This window comes from Chelmon rostratus, chromosome 4, assembly GCF_017976325.1.
Source record: "Chelmon rostratus isolate fCheRos1 chromosome 4, fCheRos1.pri, whole genome shotgun sequence".
In the NCBI taxonomy this organism is placed as follows: domain Eukaryota; kingdom Metazoa; phylum Chordata; class Actinopteri; order Chaetodontiformes; family Chaetodontidae; genus Chelmon; species Chelmon rostratus.
Window position 1 is genome coordinate 18,154,887 of NC_055661.1, and position 21,918 is coordinate 18,176,804.

The following is a 21,918-nucleotide window of genomic DNA, read 5'->3' on the forward strand; positions in this document are numbered from 1 at the left end:
TTGTTGGAAACTGCCTCTTGCTCTGGTATTGATGTAGCTGAATCAGTGCTGCATTTTGCCCACATGACCACTGAATGAGCTGCAGATATCTAACATTAAGCCCAGTATTGATCTGTCTCACGCAGGAGCCATTCCATCGTCGATCATGTACTTGCGGGCACAGTGTGAACTATGAAGCTATCGTTTTGCGTGGAGTAACATTGTTTCTTTGTAGCAGTGAGGGGGGAGTGGAGCAATCTGATTCTTGCGAAGTCAGCTCCTCCCATCGTTGCGCCTGCGCAGTTCAATTTTTCACTCTTTTTTTCTCAGTTTTTCACTTCGACTCTGGCTTCCGGACTTCAAGATAGACGCTGCCGCCGAATTTTAAAGACTGAGTGAGAGACTGTCCAGCTCGGCAAAGTAGGGTTGCTTGCTGGCAGGCTGGCTTCCCGACCGAGAGGAAGGTTTGTCGGCTAGCCAACAACTGGAGGCAACACCGAAGCTTCCCTCTGAAGTTGTGAAAGTGACTCTCAAGTCTCCTGTCGCCGGGATAATGGCGAAGCAAATAAACCAAATACAAGACAAGCCTTACGTAAAAACACAAAAGCAAGTGCAGCAGCAGCACTTCCAGAAGCTGACGGTAAGAATACAACGGGCACGACAAGGGAAAAGTCCCTCAGAGTCAGAACCATTTTGTTCGTCGGATCATTGCATTGGATTTGAGCCTTTTCTCTTTCTCCCCTAACGTCGAGAGTAGTGAAAGCATCAGCTGGCTAACGTCAGTTAGCTCGCTGGCCTATTAAAAGTAATACATTGACATGTAATGTTAGATGCGGAAGCCGCATTTCATTAATGACCGTCTGAGTGACAGTCGAGTGGCACAGTTAGTGGTAGTTTCTTATTTAGGATGTCAGTAACAGCTACTGTGAGCAAACGTTAACTCAGACCTCGGTTGTGGGAAGTTCCTCCTTGTTCGTTTTTTCAGCCACCCTGAACAAAGTGGAGGACGTCAGCCAGGCTAGCCAGGAACGGCTATTTCAGTTGATTAGCAGCTTCATTACACATTTCTTTGTTATCGCAGTGTTTGAATATTATCATGCCGTTTTTGCCAACACGACACTGTTGGCCAGAGCCCAGCTGTGACTAAACGTATTGTATAAATGTGTATGTGGGAAGGTGTTGTAAGTGTTCGTGGAGTTATTATCGTCAGTTGACTGGCTGTTGGCTAACGTTAGCTAGAACAAGCCTCTTTAGATGTGGACTGTTTGTGACAACGCTTTGTTTGAACACATATTCTATCGTAATCCTACCTAGCTGGGATGTTGTGAATAAAGAGAGCCGAGGTCCAGTGAACAAAAGCTGTTTGGTGTTCCTTGTGTTCGCCCATTTATTTATTTATTTAGCGGTTACTTGTACGGCTCGCACTGCTAACTCGTGCATTTGTTGATATGGCACTTCAGTTGACAATGAAGAAAGCAAACATTACCTATTTGTGTAACTTCATGGCCAAATATGCCCCATCTAATATGGAGGAAATCCTGCTATATATATTTGCATATATATATATATGTGTTTATTTGTGGCACCACTTGATATTTGATGGTAGTGCTTGCTAATACAATTATTAATGAGACACAGGGTAGCATTTATGTATAGACGAGCTATTGTCCTGTTAAACATGAAGTTTATTGAGAGCTGGGTTTACATCTCTGTAACATTTTTCTTCGTCAACAGCACAACGGGACGTTTGCCAAAAAGCTTCTCCACAGGTCCAGGTGCTTTGTGCTGCAGTGATGATTTTGGTTTTTCTTTTCTCTCTCTGCTTAGGTCGAAGATGCCTTGTCATATCTGGACCAAGTCAAAATTCGTTTTGCAGGTGATCCTGGCATATACAACAAGTTCCTGGACATCATGAAAGAGTTCAAGTCGCAGAGGTATTTATGCAAGAAGTTACTTAGTTCTAGTATTTTTTGATGAGATGATTGTTAATGCAGACTCTCAAGATACTGTGTGGTGGCACTCGTGTGTGGGCTTTAATGAAGTTGCACATTTTAAGGCATTTTGTCAAAAAGTAAGAAATTGCCGATGCTACTGTAATTATGCAGCTGTTTGTATTCTCTTTTTAATTAGGAGTTGGTTGTCTTCATGTCACTTGTTATCCACACCACTAATATGTCTCCGTCTAACTGTTCTCTTCAATAGCATCGACACACCGGGGGTGATAAACCGTGTGTTACAACTCTTCCATGGACACCCAGACCTAGTCTTGGGCTTCAGTGCCTTCCTACCACCGGGGTATCGGATAGAGGTCCCCAAGCCACCTGCTGCCTGAAGGATTGAAGGTCACATGCATTCTGTGTTGCTTTTCTGCCTTGGATTATCTGAATCTTTTGATGATATAATGTATTGTAGATGGTGAAAACCCTTGATTCCTTGAAATGATGTGTTGTGAAACATTTTTCTTAAACTGTTGGACTCTTTGACCCCGCCGTTTTCCCAAAGTGGTGAATCTCGCTCCATCCTTAATTGTAACGACTGAGGCTTTCGAGGATGCACCTGTCATACCCAATCATCATACTATCACCTGTTACCAATGAACCTTTTTACCTGTGGAATGTTCTGAACAAGTGTCCCAGTCTTTTGTTGCTCCTGTCCCAACTTGCTTGAAAGATGGTGCTGCATCAAATTCAAATCAAATTGATGAAGTAAAACGTTAAATATATCATCTTTGTACTGGTTTCGGTTGAGTATATGTCAAAAAAGGATGAGCAAATTATCACATTCTTTTTTATTTATATTTTACACAAGATCCTAACTTTTTTGGAGTTGGGGTTATAGATAACCTGTTGGATCCACTGCATCTAGTGTTTTTACAATATGCTGTTTCCTTTCAAAAATGTCTTTAAAGGAGAATGCTTTTTTGAATCTGGGTCTATTTTCATAGTTTCACCACAGTCCTATCAATAAACATTGTACCAACCAGCTTCATTGCTGAGGTCTGGGGATAACCCCCCTTGACACGGTTTTAGAGTAGGGTCCATTAGAGTAAGCAGTTTTTTAACAAGTCTGCTGTCTAACCACATCTGCAAGTAAAACTGAAAGTAAATCTGACAAGTTATCACTCAAACAGCCTGCTCTGAACACCCACTAACTGTTAGACTGAAAATTTGTTTAACACCTGTCTGATTACTTGTGTTTTTTGCCATAATGGAGTCCATACAAACTTAAATGTGATTGACAGGTTATGAATGTGTAGTGTTATTGTTTTATTTATTGTTGTTTTTTTTTTTTGCTGTGAAATGATTCTGAGCAAATTGTAATTATAAGCTATGAAATTCGTCTCATGCATGACAGTGGATCACAGTACACTTAACATATTATTACACTCTGTAAAGAATACTGTGTTTTTTTCTCTATTGTTCATTAATCGTTTGCTGCTTTGATTGCGCATAAATGTGGAAACATGAATGTGTTTGGATTTACACCTCCAGTCAGGAGATCAGGGGCCTGATTTGCTAATTAACTTTTTCTGTTTTGTGTGTGTTCATATGCTTAGGTGGGAGAAGCCCGCCCAGCACCTGAGCTCAGTAAAGGAGGACTGACTTATCACCAGTGGCTACAACGGTGGAAACTTGCTGCCAAAGCCTCTTAGGGGACGCCTCGTAGTTTAAAAATATAAAGGAGATCCCTTACAGCACCTTTCAGTGGCAGAATGACCACGCTGCAGGAGTTATAAACTGCACAAATCGATATAAGTAAATCTAACTGTTCATTTTTATATTTTTCGTGCTCATTACTCCTCTTGATGTTTTAGCATTCAAAAGTCAGTTGCTAATAAAATCATTTGAAATCCATTTTGTTCCTGTCTTGCATTCAAAAATACAATAAAGTTGTTAGAAACTGCCTCTTGCTCTTGTATTGATGTAGCTGAATCAGTGCTGCATTTTGCCCACATGACCACTGAATGAGCTGCAGATATCTAACATTAAGCCCAGTATTGATCTGTCTCACGCAGGAGCCATTCCATCGTCGATCATGTACTTGCGGGCACAGTGTGAACTATGAAGCTATCGTTTTGCGTGGAGTAACATTGTTTCTTTGTAGCAGTGAAGGGGGAGTGGAGCAATCTGATTCTTGTGAAGTCAGCTCCTCCCATCGTTGCGGCTGCGCAGTTCAATTTTTCACTCATCTTTTTTTTTCTCAGTTTTTCACTCCTACTCTGGCTTCCGGACGCCAAGATAGACCGCTGCCGCCGAATTTAAAGAGACAGTCGATAGTTATTTTAATACGATAAACGGCAACCATTGTCCCTTAGCTTATTTCCCGACGCTTCTTGCCTGAGCTTGTTTAATTCGATGGTGATGTTTAGTCAAAGTCGCGGCGAGTAGCAGCTTGTCTGTCATCACCCTCCACTCTACTGGATTTTCCGTCCGTTTGCGCTGTGCCGAGACTGTCCAGCTAGGCAAAGTAGGGTTGCTTGCTGGCAGGCTGGCTTCCCGACCGAGAGGAAGGTTTGTCGGCTAGCCAACAACTGGAGGTAACACCGAAGCTTCCCTCTCAAGTTGTGGTAGTGGCTCTCAAGCCTCCTGTCGCCGGGATAATGGCGAAGATTCAGGCACACAGCACGGCGAAGCAGATAAACCAAATTCAAGACAAGCCTTACGTTATAACACAAAAGCAAGTGCAGCAGCAGCACTTCCAGAAGCTGAAGGTAAGAAGACAACGGGCACGACAAGGGAAAAGTCCCTCAGAGTCAGAACCATTTTGTTCGTCGGATCATTGCATTGGATTTGAGCCTTTTCTCTTTCTCCCCTAACGTCGAGAGTAGTGAAAGGATCGGCTGGCTAACGTCAGTTAGCTCGCTGGCCTATTAAAAGTAATTCATTGCTAAACAGCCGAACATTGACATTTAAGGTTAGATGTGGAAGCCGCATTTCATTAATGACCGTCTGAGTGACAGTCGAGTGGCACAGTTAGTGGTAGTTTCTTATTTAGGATGTCAGTAACAGCTACTGTGAGCAAACGTTAACTCAGACCTCGGTTGTGGGAAGTTCCTCCTTGTTCGTTTTTTCAGCCACCCTGAACAAAGTGGAGGACGTCAGCCAGGCTAGCCAGGAACGGCTATTTCAGTTGATTAGCAGCTTCATTACACATTTCTTTGTTATCGCAGTGTTTGAATATTATCATGCCGTTTTTGCCAACACGACACTGTTGGCCAGAGCCCAGCTGTGACTAAACGTATTGTATAAATGTGTATGTGGGAAGGTGTTGTAAGTGTTCGTGGAGTTATTATCGTCAGTTGACTGGCTGTTGGCTAACGTTAGCTAGAACAAGCCTCTTTAGATGTGGACTGTTTGTGACAACGCTTTGTTTGAACACATATTCTATCGTAATCCTACCTAGCTGGGATGTTGTGAATAAAGAGAGCCGAGGTCCAGTGAACAAAAGCTGTTTGGTGTTCCTTGTGTTCGCCCATTTATTTATTTATTTAGCGGTTACTTGTACGGCTCGCACTGCTAACTAGTGCATTTGTTGATATGGCAGTTCAGTTGTCAATGAAGAAAGCAAACATTACCTATTTGTGTAACTTCATGGCCAAATATGCCCCATCTAATATGGAGGAAATCCTGCTATATATATTTACATATATATATATGTTTATCTGTGGCACCACTTGATGTTTGATGGTAGTGCTTGCTAATACAATTATAAATGAGACACAGGGTAGCATTTATGTATAGACGAGCTATTGTCCTGTTAAACATGAAGTTTATTGAGAGCTGGGTTTACATCTCTGTAACATTCTTCTTCGTCAACAGCACAACGGGATGTTTGCCAAAAAGCTTCTCCACAGGTCCAGGTGCTTTGTGCTGCATTGATGATTTTGGTTTTTCTTTTCTCTCTCTGCTTAGGTCGAAGATGCCTTGTCATATCTGGACCAAGTCAAAATTCGTTTTGCAGGTGATCCTGGCATATACAACAAGTTCCTGGACATCATGAAAGAGTTCAAGTCGCAGAGGTATTTATGCAAGAAGTAACTTAGTTCTAGTATTTTTTGATGAGATGATTGTTAATGCAGACTCTCAAGATACTGTGTGGTGTCGCTCGTGTGTGGGCTTTAATGAAGTTGCACATTTTAAGGCATTTTGTCAATAAGTAAGAAATTGCCGATGCTACTGTAATTATGCAGCTGTTTGTATTCTCTTTTTGATTAGGAGTTGGTTGTCTTCATGTCACTTGTTATCCACACCACTAATATGTCTCCGTCTAACTGTTCTCTTCAATAGCATCGACACACCGGGGGTGATAAACCGCGTGTCACAACTCTTCCATGGACACCCAGACCTAGTCTTGGGCTTCAATGCCTTCCTACCACCGGGGTATCGGATAGAGGTCCCCAAGAATGGGGTAGCTACCCTCCAGTCTCCGTTCTCCGCACAGGTGAGATGCTCTCCTCACAGCTGAAGTCGATTCTCAAAGCTGGTGCTTTCATTTATTTTCAAACCTATGAAATGATAAGCAGGTGGGTCATTACAAACTCATGATGTGCTGAAAGGTACTTCCTGTTTAAGCCGACAGAACTTTTAAATTCCTAAGGGGAATCAGCTTTCAGTTGGGTGCTCTGACTTAAAAAACAAACAAACAAACAAAAAACCGCACTGATGAGATTTGTCAGAAATAATCAAGACATGAGGTGAATATTTTTTCTTATTTCTTTTTAACCACTAGAGGATTGCCTGTCCTTTGGAGAAACTTCTACATTTGGTTTTAAATTCCCAGATATGCCATGCAGAAATACACATATACATTCAGCTGCTAGTTTATTAGGTACACTCTGCTTAAACTAATGATTATGAAGTTGAATCAATGCCTATTTAAAGCGCTTCCAACAAAAACTGAACATTATAACTTCACAAGGACAGGATTTATTGCAGGACTGTTATATTAGACTGCATTAGTTTAAGCAAGCTGTACCTAGTAAACTGGCAGCTGAGTGTATGAAATGTGTATAAAAACGTACAGCAATCGGTGGGTATCTCTTTAAGACAATTTGATACATATTTAGAAATTGTTTACAACAATTTGATAGAAAAAAAGCTACAGAACAAGTTTGGAGTATTGTGGTGAACAGAGTTTGGTCTGGTCTGGTCTGATGTGATTTGCTTAATCTCAGATTCAGTTTCAATTCACTTGTGGCGTGATTTGATTTTTTTTTATGCATATACAAATATAAATGTTTTCAGTTTTGACTTGCAAAAAACAAATCATAAAGGATGCACAGACCAGTTTGAGGTTTGTCAGTTTCACATGCAGTAAGTCCAGGGGACTTTTAAGGTGTTCCTGACGATGTTAAAATAGTCAGAGAAAATAATGTTCCTCAGTAACTTTTAGGCAAACCAACGTGCCAGACTAAACAAAGGATTTTAATATACCTTTGCTGCCTAAAAACGTTCCTCTAAGAAAATACATTCTTTGGATTTTGTGTACAAGAACCAAATGCAAATTATGTTTGTGAGATATTTTCTTCTTTGGAAAGTAGACAGCTTGAATGTGATTGGGCCACCTGAGGACCAGGGGAAGTGTGTGTCATACATGCAGAGCATTACTTGAGATCTGCATTAAACTTGTGTTTGACAGCCGTATTGATTTTAGAATTTGTTACTGAATATGGTTCGGATGTACATAGGTTTTTGTATCGAAGAAGCCATACCTTTCGTATTGATTTTCCATTCACATTCTGTCATTAAAATGTCATCTTCAGCTCCTTAATTGGAAAGTTAACAGAAACACTTGCTGTGTCTGAAATCACCATCTGTTTACTATATAGTACACTATATTTACCATCTGACATTTTATGTCAGTGTCCAATTTCTTAGTGTGATATTTATACACTATACGGTATGCTCCCTTGAAAAATACCACAATGCAATGCACCACATTTTATAGATGGTAGGGTTTTTTGGTTTTTCTTTTTATTACTGAAAGTTGTAGTTTTTCTTTTATTTCCATCCTGTTCCCCCTCAAAGAATTTGACTGAATGGCTTAGTAGAATTTTAGGAGAGATAAGAAAATTACTTGTGTCAGTGAAGATGCAAAATCATGATGAATTTAAAGTGCCAGAAATCACAATGTACTGCTCATTATAGAGTCTGTTATACAGGAAGTAGTGAATGATTGAACAAGGGAGTAACTTTGAACATGGCCTCCAAGACCATTAGGGTTAATGTTTTTAAATCTTCCTATCCTCTTTATCTGTCCAGGTATCCCCAGGCCACCAGGGGAAGAGTCTCACCACCTCTGTAGTGACCACGACCTCAGGTAGTGCCTCTGCCACCCAAATTGAAGCTGGACCTGCCCAGACCACTGAAGTCAAAGCGGCCTCATCAGAGCCTCCATCCTCCTCAACCCCAGCAGGACCTCCAGAGCCTCCCAGCAGGCTTTCTCTTCCCCTGGCTAGCAGAGAGAGCCAGAATCAGGCGACCACCTCCTCTGTATCCCCACCTGCCTCAGAGACGAGCCCCGTAGAGTTTGACAGTGCCATCAGCTACGTAAACAAGATCAAAAACCGTTTCCTGGACCACCCAGAAATCTACAGAGCCTTCCTAGAGATTCTTCACACGTATCAGGTACTGTAGAGATAAAAATCTGTCAATTTAAGTTGCATATTATAATAGACAGTATGCAATGTAGGGTTTTTCAGTTACTGGGTTGTAGTTTTTCTTACATTGCTTCTGTTCAACATCAAAGATTTTGACTGTTCTTGTAATGTTTTTAGCAAAGCAGAGGTCTCACAACATTGGTATTCTATTGAGAATTAGAGTCCTTTCTAAATGGCATTTTAAATTCAACAAATAAATAAAGGCCATAGTTAAAATGTTATTGTCCAGTATCTGATTTCCACAGCCGTTTGTTCTTTGGAGGACAGCGATGGTGCTTGTGTCTCCTGCAATTTCAGCCTGGCTCTCCTTTCTTAGACTTAAGTTTGATTCCTCCCCCTCTGATCACCATTCTCTCCCCTATCACCCCTCAGAAGGAGCAACTGGAAGTGAAGGAGAGTCGAGGCAGCCGAGGCAGCAGTGGGATGACAGAAGATGAGGTGTTTTCTAAAGTTGCCAGTCTTTTCAAGGGGCAAGAAGACCTGCTGGCCGAGTTTGGACAATTCTTACCTGATGCTAAGAGATCATTGGTCAGTAAAGCAGCAACTGCTCACAAATGTTACTCTCGTATATTGAATACAGTAGTTGAAAGTGCAAATCCCAAGCAACGCTGAAATGATTTCGTAGATTAATCAGTTAGTCGATTGAAAGATTCTTAATTGGCAACTATTCATCAAGTTTGAGACATTTTTCAAGGGAAAATACCCTTTTAACTCTTCTCTGACACTTTGTAACACTTTTCCCGTGTTCCTCCTCTCCTGTAGTTCACAGGGAGCTCACTGACAGGAGGGAAAGACACGCTGAAAAGGCCGGAGGAAGAGGACACGATAACCAAACAGAACAAAAAGAGGCCCAGGCCCATCCTACTGCAGCACATGTCCCCACTGCTCAAGGTAAATTCTCAATTTAGAATAACTGCCTCAGGCAATGCGCCAGTGTATGTATACATGTCCTTGATCTCGTTGCATCATTCCTGAAGCAACAATTCAAAAGTTCCAACTACAATAACTCTAAACTTTTTAACAGTACAGATCATTAAGCATTATTTTCTTTTTTTATGATTAGAAAAAAATGAAGTATTCCTGTACCAAAGATCAGTCCTTTGCCTCAGTTGGCAAACATGGAGTCTTAAGAGAGTTCTCCTTCTTTGATAAGGTGAGGCATCATTTTCCATGTTGGATTTCCTTCTTCCCTGGTTCATGCTGTTTATTTGACCCACTGCTACTGTGCTTCCTTTCTTTTTCTCTATTTTCTATATTGCTGTCTTTGTTATTATGTGTTTGAATGTCTTTTTGATAATGCAGTTGATCTTTCCTTGTCAACCCTTATACCATTAGGTTCGTCGCCTGTTTAAAAGCCAGGAAGTGTATGAGAACTTCCTGCGCTGCATCGCCTTGTTTAACCAGGAAGTAGTTTCGGGAGCGGAGCTGCTACAACTAGTCACTCCTTTCCTGGGGTGAGTGGAGAGAGAGATGATTGAACTGAATAAATGTGTGAAATGGCTGGATGGAATCAGAGACATGGATGGGTGGATGAATGTGGATATAGTAGCTGCAGGGCGCTGACAGAAGGTGTAGACAGTAATGTCTGGTCTTGTAGAAAAGACACAAAGGGCAACAGCTGTTAAAAATGTTGCCATTTATAAAAGGCTTTCAGGACGATTGAAGACTGTTTAAATGTCTATGCAAATGCTACTGATATGACTTTTATGTATGGAACATAATGCAATGTTCACATTCTCATAGGCTGGATTAGTCTGATGGATAACACATGTTTTTTTGGTCATCTGCTCTCCTCCTGATTCATCTGTCATTCTTGATTTCATCCATCTCTCCTTCCAGGAAGTTTCCTGAACTGTACACACAGTTCAAGTCATTTCTGGGGGACAAAGAGCTCTCTCATGCTGTGTCAGGGCTGTCGGATCGCTACATGGAGGGGGGAGGGGGCCGAGAGGTGGATTATGCCTCCTGCAAGCGTCTGGGGTCCAGCTACAGAGCACTGCCCAAGACCTACCAGCAGCCTAAATGCAGCGGACGCACTGCCCTATGCAAGGAGGTACACTACTTCCATTTTCCTGAAGAGTTGTCATTAGATCAGTGCATCGTGCCCACAAGGTGCCTTGTCTAGTTTCCTTGCAAAGTTTCCTTATAAAACATTTGCAAAGTACATGTTTCTTTAAAGTTTGAAGCAAGCTGTGTTTGCATCCATATTAACATGCCAGCAGTCTTCTTCTTGTTCTTTTTGTCTAGCTTAAATTGTAGTAAAGAACATCAAAGATATTCATGCAGAAACTGTTTCCCATTGATGATGATTAGCTTTGTTACTTTTGTTTCTGAATGTCTCTAGGTGTTGAACGACACCTGGGTGTCATTCCCCTCTTGGTCAGAGGACTCCACCTTCGTCAGCTCAAAGAAGACTCCCTATGAGGAACAGCTGCATCGCTGCGAGGATGAAAGATTTGAGGTTTGCACATCCTAACCATTCTGTTTACACCTCTTGTAGAGCCAGGCAGTTTGTACAAACATCACAACTTACTCTATATATGTTTTTATGTTTTTGTATTGCTGCTCTTGTGAAAGCAATAATAAGCTTTAACTGGTCAGCACTTGGTACTATGAAATAGCTGATGTCTGTCTTCTAAAGCTCCATGTCTGTAACTGTCCACTCATAGTTGGATGTGGTTCTGGAGACAAACCTGGCCACCATCAGGGTGCTAGAGAGTGTCCAGAAGAAACTCTCCCGTCTTTCACCCGAGGACCAGGACCGTTTCAGATTAGACGACTGCCTGGGTGGCACCTCTGAGGTCATCCAACGCCGTGCTGTGTATCGTATCTATGGTGACAAAGCCCCTGAGATCATTGAGGGACTGAAGAGGAGTCCTGCTACCGCTGTGCCTGTGGTGCTCAAGAGGTCAGGACTGTCTTTTCATTTCAGGTGTCTTCATTGGTAAAGCTTTTAATGGAGGAAGTTCAGTGGCTGAATTGTGTTTAAGATCTTGATGTTCATGCTTTGCTAATTTAATTACCAGCAGGGAAATTTAACGTGACAATCTGATAGAAATGTTGATTTGCTGACAGTACAAGTAAGATTCTTGTATCGGGCAGTGACCTTCATACGTGCTGAACCATACCAGCAACAGCTGTGTTTTAAAAAAAGAGTGCTTGTATATTCAGTGTAGAAGCATATTTCCAGGTGCATGTACACACCTGGAAATATGTGTTTTACACGTGCTTGCATTGCCTTACAATCAAACTGCCAAGAAAATTCATGACATGTTAGCGTATTTATATACGTGGTTTGTTTTGTGAAGTGTCTACATTTAAGGTGTGCCCTCCACTACAGGTTGAAAGCCAAGGAGGAGGAGTGGCGAGAGGCCCAACAGGGTTTCAATAAGATCTGGAGGGAACAGTATGAGAAGGCTTATCTGAAGTCCCTCGACCACCAAGGAGTCAACTTCAAACAGAATGACATGAAGGCCCTGCGGTCCAAGAGTCTTCTCAATGAGATTGAGAGCGTCTATGATGAGGTAAAAACTTTCCTCCTGTCTGCCATACTAACACCAGAACTTTCACAATGCGAATGGATGAGTGGGTTTTGAGATTTGCTGTTACATTTCTGTAGCATTCTTGCACTCAGTCGTAGAGTATTGGAGCTTGAACACAATACAAGTGATTATGATGCTGTACCCCAACAAACAAAAGAAATGAAAGCATTCTAAGAAATACCTCATTCTAGTGGTTATTGATGTGTGATGATTGTGTGAGTTGATACCAGGTCTTCATTTGAGAAAATTAGCCCTTTATCTTATTTTCTGGTTTTCCTGTATAGTTGAGCTTGACAGTTTGTTCTCGACATTGATGAAACAATCTCAGCTCCAGGGCCTTTATCTAACGTCTGCATCAGAACATTGAGTTGCCTCTTTTGCCATGAAATTGTGGACGGTCAAACTTTCCAGAATTCCCAGTATCTCTAGGGTTTGTCATCCGTTGTGACGTTAATGTTGGACCTAACAGTTAATTACTCAAGCACGAGAGTTGATAAGAATAATCGAAAGGTTGAATATCTACAGTTCAGTCTGCTGATGAGGATCATGTGACATGGTCAAAAAGCTCCAGAGCAACAAAAAAGTAAAAAGACCTCAAGTTGATATTGTTTTGTCATTTCCTTGTATGTTTTCATTTCATTGTTTGTGTAGTGCTGCTATTGGAGGAAAACTTTGTAGCTGCAACAGACAAAATTAATAATTTCTTTCCCTTAAATTTTACATAGGAGTATAAATTCTTCTGAGATCAATGAAACCTATTAGAACCCATGATTTGTCACAGTGTGTCCTTGCGTTGCCTACACTAATCTCTGTGTTTTCTGTGTATCTCAGCGTCAGGAGCAGAGCACTGAAGAGGGTGGAGTTGGCCAGCAGAGCCGCAACGGCTCCGGTTCAGCCACCACCAGCGAGCCTCACATGGTGTTTACATATGAGGACAAACAGATCCTGGAGGACGCTGCCTCGCTCATCATTTACCACGTGAAACGTCAGCCCACCATCCACAAAGATGACAAGGACCACATCAAGCGCATCATCCAGCACTTTGTCCCGGACCTGTTCTTCTCCCGCCGCGGCGAGCTCAGTGATACTGAAGACTGGACAGATGAGGAGGCTGAGCCTGAGGAGGGGGCAGAGAGGGGAGGAGGAGGTGGATCGTCAGCAGCAACAGGAGGAGGAGGAAATGGTAATTCTAATAATGCATCAGGAGCAGCCGCAGCCACAGGTATTCAGTCTCAACCCCAACCTGCGCAATCACAGTCCCAGGCCCAGTCCCAACCCCAGCAGCAGCTCAACGGGGAGTCCAGGCGGAGGCGCTGCAGCCCATCCCAACCTGCGGACACGGAGGCCTCCACAACCTCCAGTAGCATGAGCCAGCCTGCAGGAACTGCCTCATCCACTCCTGGATCTACACCTATGGAGACGGGTTCAGGTGCAGCCGGCGAGAAGGTGGACCTGCGTGACCCTGAAGCAGAGCACCAGAAGGACCTGGACGGTGTCTACAACCTTTTCTTCGTCAACAACAACTGGTATTTCTTCCTGCGGCTGCACCAGACCCTGTGTTCGCGGCTGCTGCGGGTCTACCGACAGGCAGAGCGTCAGCTGCTGGAGCACCGAGCTGAGCAGAGCAGGGAGAGGCTGCTAATGGCGGAAGGAAGGAGAGAAAAAGCATGTGACCTCGCCATGGAGCTCCGCCTCAAACAGCCCAGTAAGTTCAGCTGCTGGTTGGTTCTGCAAAACCTACAACGGTCCAGTTAAAGTATTAATTTGAGTTTGTTCAACCAGCCGTCAAATCTGACTCAACATCTGTGTGTAGGAGTTTGCTTTGTTTTTAGATCCCTGAACTATGATGTAGAGCTGTAATGTTCATTTTGCCTCATCACGGAGATTAATTAATTACTTTAATTAATGGGTACTGAATCAGAAAGTTGATTAAAGTCAAACTGTTTTTGATGTGATGCTGATTCATGGTGTTCAGGCACTCATACTACATAAGAAAGTAACTCTTTGCCTTGCCAACATTGGAAAGAGGCGTTAGAGGAAAAAGAAACTAAATGATTAAAACTGTTTAGTTAATTTTTATTCGGGGTGAGACGAAACATTGATACAGGAATATAACGTATTACTTCCCCTTGCGATACATTATCAATACACCGGCACCAGATATCAATATTTTTATTGAAACATGCAGGAGCTCTAAACAGATTCAGCTGCTGATTTGATTTACCAGACAAGTTGCAGTCAGTGTGTGTTAAGAGAAGACTCTATGCAGTTATTGTACATTGTTTCATCTCAGTTGTCAAATTCTTTGGTACTGATACATATATATACACACCAGCAAAATCTGTCGCAGTCTGACATATTTAAATCTATGTGGTCATGATGAAATTAATGTGTCTATATTCTGGCTCTAAACGCTGTTTTCCCTTGCTGCTCCTCTGATGTCCACCCTCCCTCTTGCTCCTCTCCTGATATTTTCACATCTTGCTTGGTGAATTGAGGGTTTATTTCAGCCAAAGCTGGACTTGGTGGTGATTTTTGGAACAGTGGAAAGACGAACTAAGAAGATTTTGGCGAGTTTTATTTTGTTTCTGTCAAGTTTGAATGAAGTGTGTTTTATGATGTTAAAATGACTGCTTCTGTAAATGGAGTCTGGTGGCTTTGGCAAGAGCGATATAGCAGCTGTTTCTGACTAAACAAAAAGGGATCTTACTCTTAAAAAAGGGCCTTTCTCTGTAGGGATGTTTTCCATAATGTTGTCAGACACTTAAAATAACACTCTGAGCCTGTCAGTGGCAGAAACAAACAATTGTAGTGAACGTATAGTGATGGTGCGCAAATGTCTCGAGGGATTACGTTGCAGTCTGTTTAACAGGCCACAACGCTTTTGCTCAGTACTGGAAAAACTTATATAATTGTTGTCTCCATTAGTCACTTGTACACAAAGACATAAGAAAATAACCACAGGTAATATTTGACCCAGATTTCTTCCATTGTTCTGGGACATGGAGCAGCACCGCAACGCAGTGAATACGTAATTCCTGCTTTTTGCCTGACTGACTGATATATCGTAGATGATTGTCTTGCAATGTGTCAAGTATCGCAGAATCGCTGTATCATGATACCGTCCTTATTGTGGGCATTGCACCATGAATTACCCTGTGATTCACAGCCCTAGTTTTAATTGGACTGGCTCACACAGTCGCTCTCGCACAGTGTAGTCTTGTATGACTTTGTGTCTTTGTTGAGCTGGATATTTTTTTTTTTTTATCTGTTGTTAGAGTCCTGTGGTGATGTGATTAGTATCAAGGCCATTCAGGACATTTTTTAAAAATGGATTTGTATTCTGTCTAAAGCGGGATCCATTGCAGCTCTACTGCAGAGCAGCACAAATGCTTATCAGGCAACTGTTTGAATGAATGACACTCACCCTGACCACCCTTTTGAAGTGCTTTTGGTTGGAAACTGCATTTGAACTGAAGTGTTTTATTCATTCTAGCGATCAGATACAGATCTGCACTGACCCTCGCCTCCACACAGATGACTTGACTACATTGTAACGACATGCTGTTGTAACAAATGTGACATCCCTTTGCTTCCACAGGTGAGGTGGAGTTAGAGGAGTACTACCCAGCCTTCCTGGATATGGTGCGCAGCCTGCTGGATGGCAACCTGGACTCTACGCAGTATGAAGACACACTGAGAGAGATGTTCACCATCCATGCCTACATCGGCTTCACCATTGACAAGGTCATCCACAACATCATTCGGCAGGTAAGCGGGGCTAACCGTCACACTGAGCTCTCAGTATCAGACAATGAAGACGTGCAGCATTTAAAATCATCCACACTTTCTTTGGCCGCAGCTGCAGCACCTTGTGAGCGACGAGGTGTGCCTGCAGGTGGTTGATCTTTACCTGGCTGAGAGAAAGAGGGGGGCAGCAGGGGGAAACCTGTCCTCGCAGTGTGTCAGAGCAGCTTGGGAGACGAGCTACCAGTGGAAAGCTGAGAGGGTCATGGCCGAGGAGAATTGCTTCAAGGTGAGCACGAGGTCCTGGTGGATGTAGTACTGGATTATGTATTTGTGAAACTTTCTACTAAACTTTTGCCGCAGTGGAAATATGCTGATTACACTCGTTGAGTAATTATAGAACATAATAAACATTTCTCACAACACTAAATGTAGCCAGAACAGCAAAGCACATCACTAATAGTTATTTGTAATGGAATGTTTTTAGAGGCTAATGATCAGAGAGCTGCTTCCTGTTTGATCATTTTCTTAAAAACTAATTTTCTTAATTTATCTGAGGATGTTCAATGTGCTATGGATGTAGTTAGTTGCAGTTTAACCCTCTATGTTATGACTAGAGCTTAATTTGGACGTGGAAGTGACACTACTACAGCAAGATGAAAACGGCCTCTTTAATTTCACTCAATTCATTGAATGCATGTAAGCGGATCAGCTGCCGTAACTGTCAGCAGCTTGAATCCCTGCTGTAAAAATATGAACTCTTGAGTCATTTGACCTTGTTTTTATTCAGCTTTGAGTCGGTTCACTCACCGTTTCAGTGTATTCTTTGCCATCAGGTGATGTTTATCCAAAACAAGGGTCATGTGACGATGACCATCGAACTGCTGGACACTGAGGAGGCCCAGGCTGATGACCCGTTAGATGTACAGGTAATCAAACAAGCCACATGTTTGTTTTTCACTCAGACTGATACAGACATACACACAAAGATGTAGCATTTATTAATCTCAATGGATCAGATATTAATGCCTTTGCTGTCTCGTCCCTCAGTGCCTGTCGAGCTACATGGAGCAGTTTGTAGGAACGGAGTCCAGTCTGTGTTCTCAAGCAGAGGGCTACTTCTTCAAACCTGTATTTCTGCCCAGGTACAACAGTTCAACCTTATCATCTCTAAATTTTTCTTTTTCTTAGAGACTGTAGACTTAACACTGTGCATGTACAAATCTTATAGCCACCTGTCTTGTATACACAATACATCCAGATCAGCTTCAGATCACACTATCCGTGCACTTGCAGATCTTTTTGGGTGTCTTACTGCTTTTCCACTTGTTTTTCCACAGTGGACAAAATATTTGAGACACCTTTCAGTAGAGAGCATCCAATACATCAACACCAAAAGACAGTTTGAATGTCTGCACAGTGTCAGCACCAGGTTTACTGAAAATGCAACATTTCGAATTACTTCATTATACATTTTCAGCAAACTTTGCCAACAGTGTGCAAAAATTCCTCATTACGTTATTTACTGCAGTTACTACATATGATAACCTTCAGGGTAAAATGTTGTGCTGATGTTGTGTGACTACATCTGCTTTAGATGAGATTTACACAAAGTGGTCTGTTAAAATGAATCTTATTTAATATTAGCAATATTTACTGGGGGTCCTTTGTAATTAAAAAGAAGGTTTAATACCAAATCAGATGAGGCAGACTATCACCAACAGGCAAAGTCAGCAGTTGTGGCCGAGATCATGGCAATATTGAAAGTTATTGTCCTGTGTTTAAAATGTCGAGGCTTAGTTGCCCACATTTTTTCATTTTGAGCCAGGAAAAATCCTGTTAAAATTTTGGAATTTGACTTATGAGCCTGGAAAAGTGAAGTTTCCATTCAAACAAGTATTTCAGTTGTCCTCAGAACATGCCAGACAGTAATCCAATCAGCCTGTTAAGGTCTAATAAATGTGTTGAATGTGTCTCTTCTTGTAGGAACCTGCGTCGTTTCCGCCGCTGGCAGGTGCGGCAGGTGGAGGCGATGCGCTGCAGGAGAGAGTGGCACCGCCAGCTGGGTGTCGAGAACGCCGGGAGTCTGGACTGTCGATTTAAACTGAACACTCACAAGATGGTGTTTGTCATGAACTCTGAGGATTACATGTACCGCAGAGGAGCGCTGGTCAAGGCCAGGAAGGTAGGTCATTGGTTTCCTGTCTTGACGTGTCGTACGAGTCTGAGATGTGATGTGGGGAATCTGGGTGATGATGTGCGTGGGGATAATCAAACCTTGCTTTTTCTGCTTGTTAAATCCCGTCTGGACGAGGCTCTGACAGTTTTCCTTGCACCCCCCGCAGTCGCAGCACAGAGTGGCAGCGAGCCAGCACGAACGCTTTGACAAGTGGCACCAGGGCTGGCTGGCCAATCACGTCACGGCCCCGGCCGAACGCTCAGTGCAGAACTGGCTAATGGGCGAGGAGGAGGAGGACATGATCCCCTGCAAGACGACCTGCCTTTCGACCGAGGTGAAAGGGCAAACGGTGAACAGATACCAGGTTCATTACAGCAGTAGCAAAGCCCCAGCCTCACCGTAGAGGCCCGCATAGAGATGGACATACAGCACGCACACACACACACACACACACACACACAGGTAAATGCATGGACGTACAGGACATTCATACACTAAACACAGACACAAACAGCTGCAGTCCCACTTCTCCACCTTCCTCCACGACATGTTCACTCATTCACTTCCACTCATGGATGAAGAAACTGGCAGAAACACAGTGCAGACTCTGGACTGTTTACACCAGTGCACAGTGAGTCAGTGAATGAGTGCACAGTGAGTGATGATGTGGAGAAAAAGGACCAACACAGACAGTGAAGTAATCCATGAGAGTGAACTCGGCACGATTGATGGGACGAGTTGGACACAACGGCACAAATGGAGCATCATCATCCTCATTATTCTAGCTTCTCTGCTGGCACTAAAAGTTGATAAGACTGATGGACAGAGATGGTTGATCAGGTGAGAAGTTATAAGATCATGGAATTTGTTTCAGAAATGTGAATGTCTGTTTCTTTTTCTTTTTTAAGTCAAGTGTAGTTTTTAGCTTCTAAAGCCAGAGAGCCTTCTGTTTGTTGGTTGGTTGGTTGGTTTATGCGTGTTTATATGGAGAGATAATGGTAAAATGTGTGTATGTATGTGTATCCTGCTCTCTTCATTTTGTCTGTTTGTATGCCCAGTACAGGCTCTACAACTCTAGTAATTGCATTATTACTGTATGTGCATATATACAACAGGGACCCTGTATTTTTATATATGCATCTACACGAGTTGATGGATACATCTTAAGTTCACGTGGTTCTTTACAGTGTTTGCTGTCAGCCAACTCTTGATGTTTGCCTTTTGTTTTTTTTGTATTTTTTCCCCTTTTTGTGTTGTAGCTAAACAAGATATCACCAGGGCAACAAGGAGTCCTTAAAATTAATTGGTTTAATATGGATGAAGCAGTCAAATTATGTATCATATTCATGATACTAAATGTTTACTTTGTATTGTCTTTTTTTTGCATACTGACATTGAAAATAAAAGCAAAATATCAGTGTTAAAATAGAATGTATAACATTTATCCTGTATCAGTTATCACAAAATAAACAACCTAGTTGTGACCTTCTTAGACGTTGACTGACAGGTTGTTTGTTGGCTTGAGAAGTTTAATATAGAAAACTCTCTGGATGCAACTTGATGAACTGATCAATTGATTTTTTTCAATATATTGATAACAAAACAGTCAATGAAGTGGCTGCATGTAAAACTAGAGTCTTTAAAATGACTAAAGTTTAGACAGCACCTCTCTGACACAGCAACAAAATTAAATCTTAACTCAATTGATTAGTTAATTGATCTAGCAAATATTTAATTGACTTTTCAGGCAGAAATTTGAGGGATTTGCGGATTCCAGCTCCTCAAATGTGAGGATTTGTTATATTTCTCTGTTTTGAATGACTGTAAACTGATTATCTTTGGGTTTTGGACTGCTGATTGAGCAAAGCAAGACAATTGAACGTCACCTTGAGCTCTAAGGAACTGAGACAATTTTCAAACATTTTATAGATTAAACGAATAATTGATTGAGAAAATTGTCAAACTGGATAGGGCTTTTGGGTTTGATTCCAAGTAAAAACATGACACACTTTCTGACTAAACAGTCAACCACAAAGTCCATTAAATCTTGATCATACCACATAATCAGCACAGAGTTGCCCAGTTGTCATACAGTTGTAGATCCTCAGATTTCCACTTTTTTTCTACATTGATTTATCTGCTGAGGAGGATCATGTCATGCGACTGAAAGCCTCTGAAAACAGCCACTAATTGACCTTGCGGTGAGACTGTCTTCTTAGCTGCTGTTCCAAGGTCAAGAATGGTCCTTAAATCTCAACTGACACACTTGTTTTTATTCTAAAAGGGGAAAAAATGTTGTGATTTATGTTGGATTATGAGAGCTTGTTTGATGGTGATTTGTCAGAGTTAACTGTGTTCTCCTTTGATTTTTGTGTCTGCTTTCTCTCTGCCAAGAAACAAGATTTTCAGGCTTTTCAGGATGATTCATTCGTCCTTACTGGCACACTGAACGTAACGGCATCAGACACAGTTTACCCTCCGGGAACGAAGAAAAAAAAAAAGCATCAAATTCCTAATGGCTGCCAGTGTTTTTGGACGAGTTCACTGGGTTTTTTTTTTTCGTCACAGTTGTCAAACCTAAATCCTGTCAGGACCTGCAATGCCCCCTTTTCACCACCAGGATGCACATCTACTTATAGGTAAGGAGGTGAATGTCTTGCAGCCTCTGAAGGTTAGAATACACTTTAAAGTACAATACAACATAGAAGTAACCATGAAACCACAAAAAATAACTAATAAAAGCACATTCCTTAAGAGGAAGCAGAAATACCTCATCAGCCACAGCAAGATAGATACTCACTCAGCAAAGCTTTTCGTCCTCATGGAGGTCGGAGACGTCCACGAGACCTAAAACTGAACTCTGCAACAAGCTGGACAATTGGGAAAAGGTGGGAGCAGCTTAAAGTTTTAATAGTAAAAGAGAAAAGAAAGAGCCGAGAGTCAGAGCGAGTTTTAAAAATAATCGTGGTTTATAAAACCCAGATATGACAGGATCACCAAAGTGTATACAGAAATACAAATACCATCAGGAAAACCATCATTGAACAGTGTTATACACTCGACATGTACAAACTACTCTGTAAAAGGGACTCGGGGGAGGATGGTTCAGACTCTAAGACATTTTCCTTTCTTTATGTCTCTTAAAATCACATTTAGCCACGATGTATTTATTCTATTTTTTTTTTTGTATCTTATCAAAGTAGAACATCCATCTACCAAACTACAGGTACTATCACGTTCAGCTAGATTAGAGGAGGGGTACGAACAACATCGAGGGAGGGGGGGAGGGGAGGGATGCACACATATCAAGCACTTTAACATCATGGGGGTCTTGGCAAGCAGTGAAAGCAAAATAATCTTCGATTTTCACCCATGAGAAAAATGGGATGTTGGGGCTCATTGCCGTCATCATCTCATCAAACAACACAAAAAGTACAAAAGGACCCTGTTCCTGTTTCTGTCAGCGGGTCACAAATACTGAACATCTGTGCACAGACACTGGTCACTCAAGGTTTCTTCTCCTCACAAAGAAGCATCTCAAAAAATGCTTCCAGCGAGCAAATAAAAGATCCTGGATCTGTTTGTGAGACATTCAAGAGAAGCTCAGGCAGATCTGGGATCAGTTTAACGGTATCTCGTTAAGGTGTGTGTCCTCTCTGGACCGGGGTCTGTTCCCCTGCCCGACAGTATGTCAAAGTGCTTCTGTCAGCAGGGCGGCTTATGACGACAGACGGAACGTCCACAATGTTTTCATGCACATTCACGAATGTACAAACAGTATTACAGCTTCAGGACACAGAAATCTGCTCCAC

General features: G+C 42.0%; 1 protein-coding gene across 1 annotated transcript; it reads left to right on the plus strand.

The window, feature by feature from the left end:
• The first annotated feature begins 4,206 nt into the window (after positions 1-4,206).
• Positions 4,207-19,598, plus strand: sin3b (SIN3 transcription regulator family member B). The gene is made up of 19 exons (XM_041935432.1): positions 4,207-4,690; positions 5,892-5,998; positions 6,267-6,420; positions 8,241-8,606; positions 9,011-9,166; positions 9,401-9,529; positions 9,702-9,791; positions 9,974-10,092; positions 10,478-10,691; positions 10,983-11,099; positions 11,308-11,546; positions 11,979-12,162; positions 13,012-13,885; positions 15,782-15,951; positions 16,043-16,216; positions 16,764-16,856; positions 16,978-17,072; positions 17,914-18,112; positions 18,273-19,598. The coding sequence occupies exons 1-19, from the start codon at positions 4,580-4,582 to the stop codon at positions 18,507-18,509; spliced, it is 3,828 nt and encodes a 1,275-aa protein (XP_041791366.1). The 5' UTR covers positions 4,207-4,579; the 3' UTR covers positions 18,510-19,598.
• Positions 19,599-21,918: the final 2,320 nt, after the last annotated feature.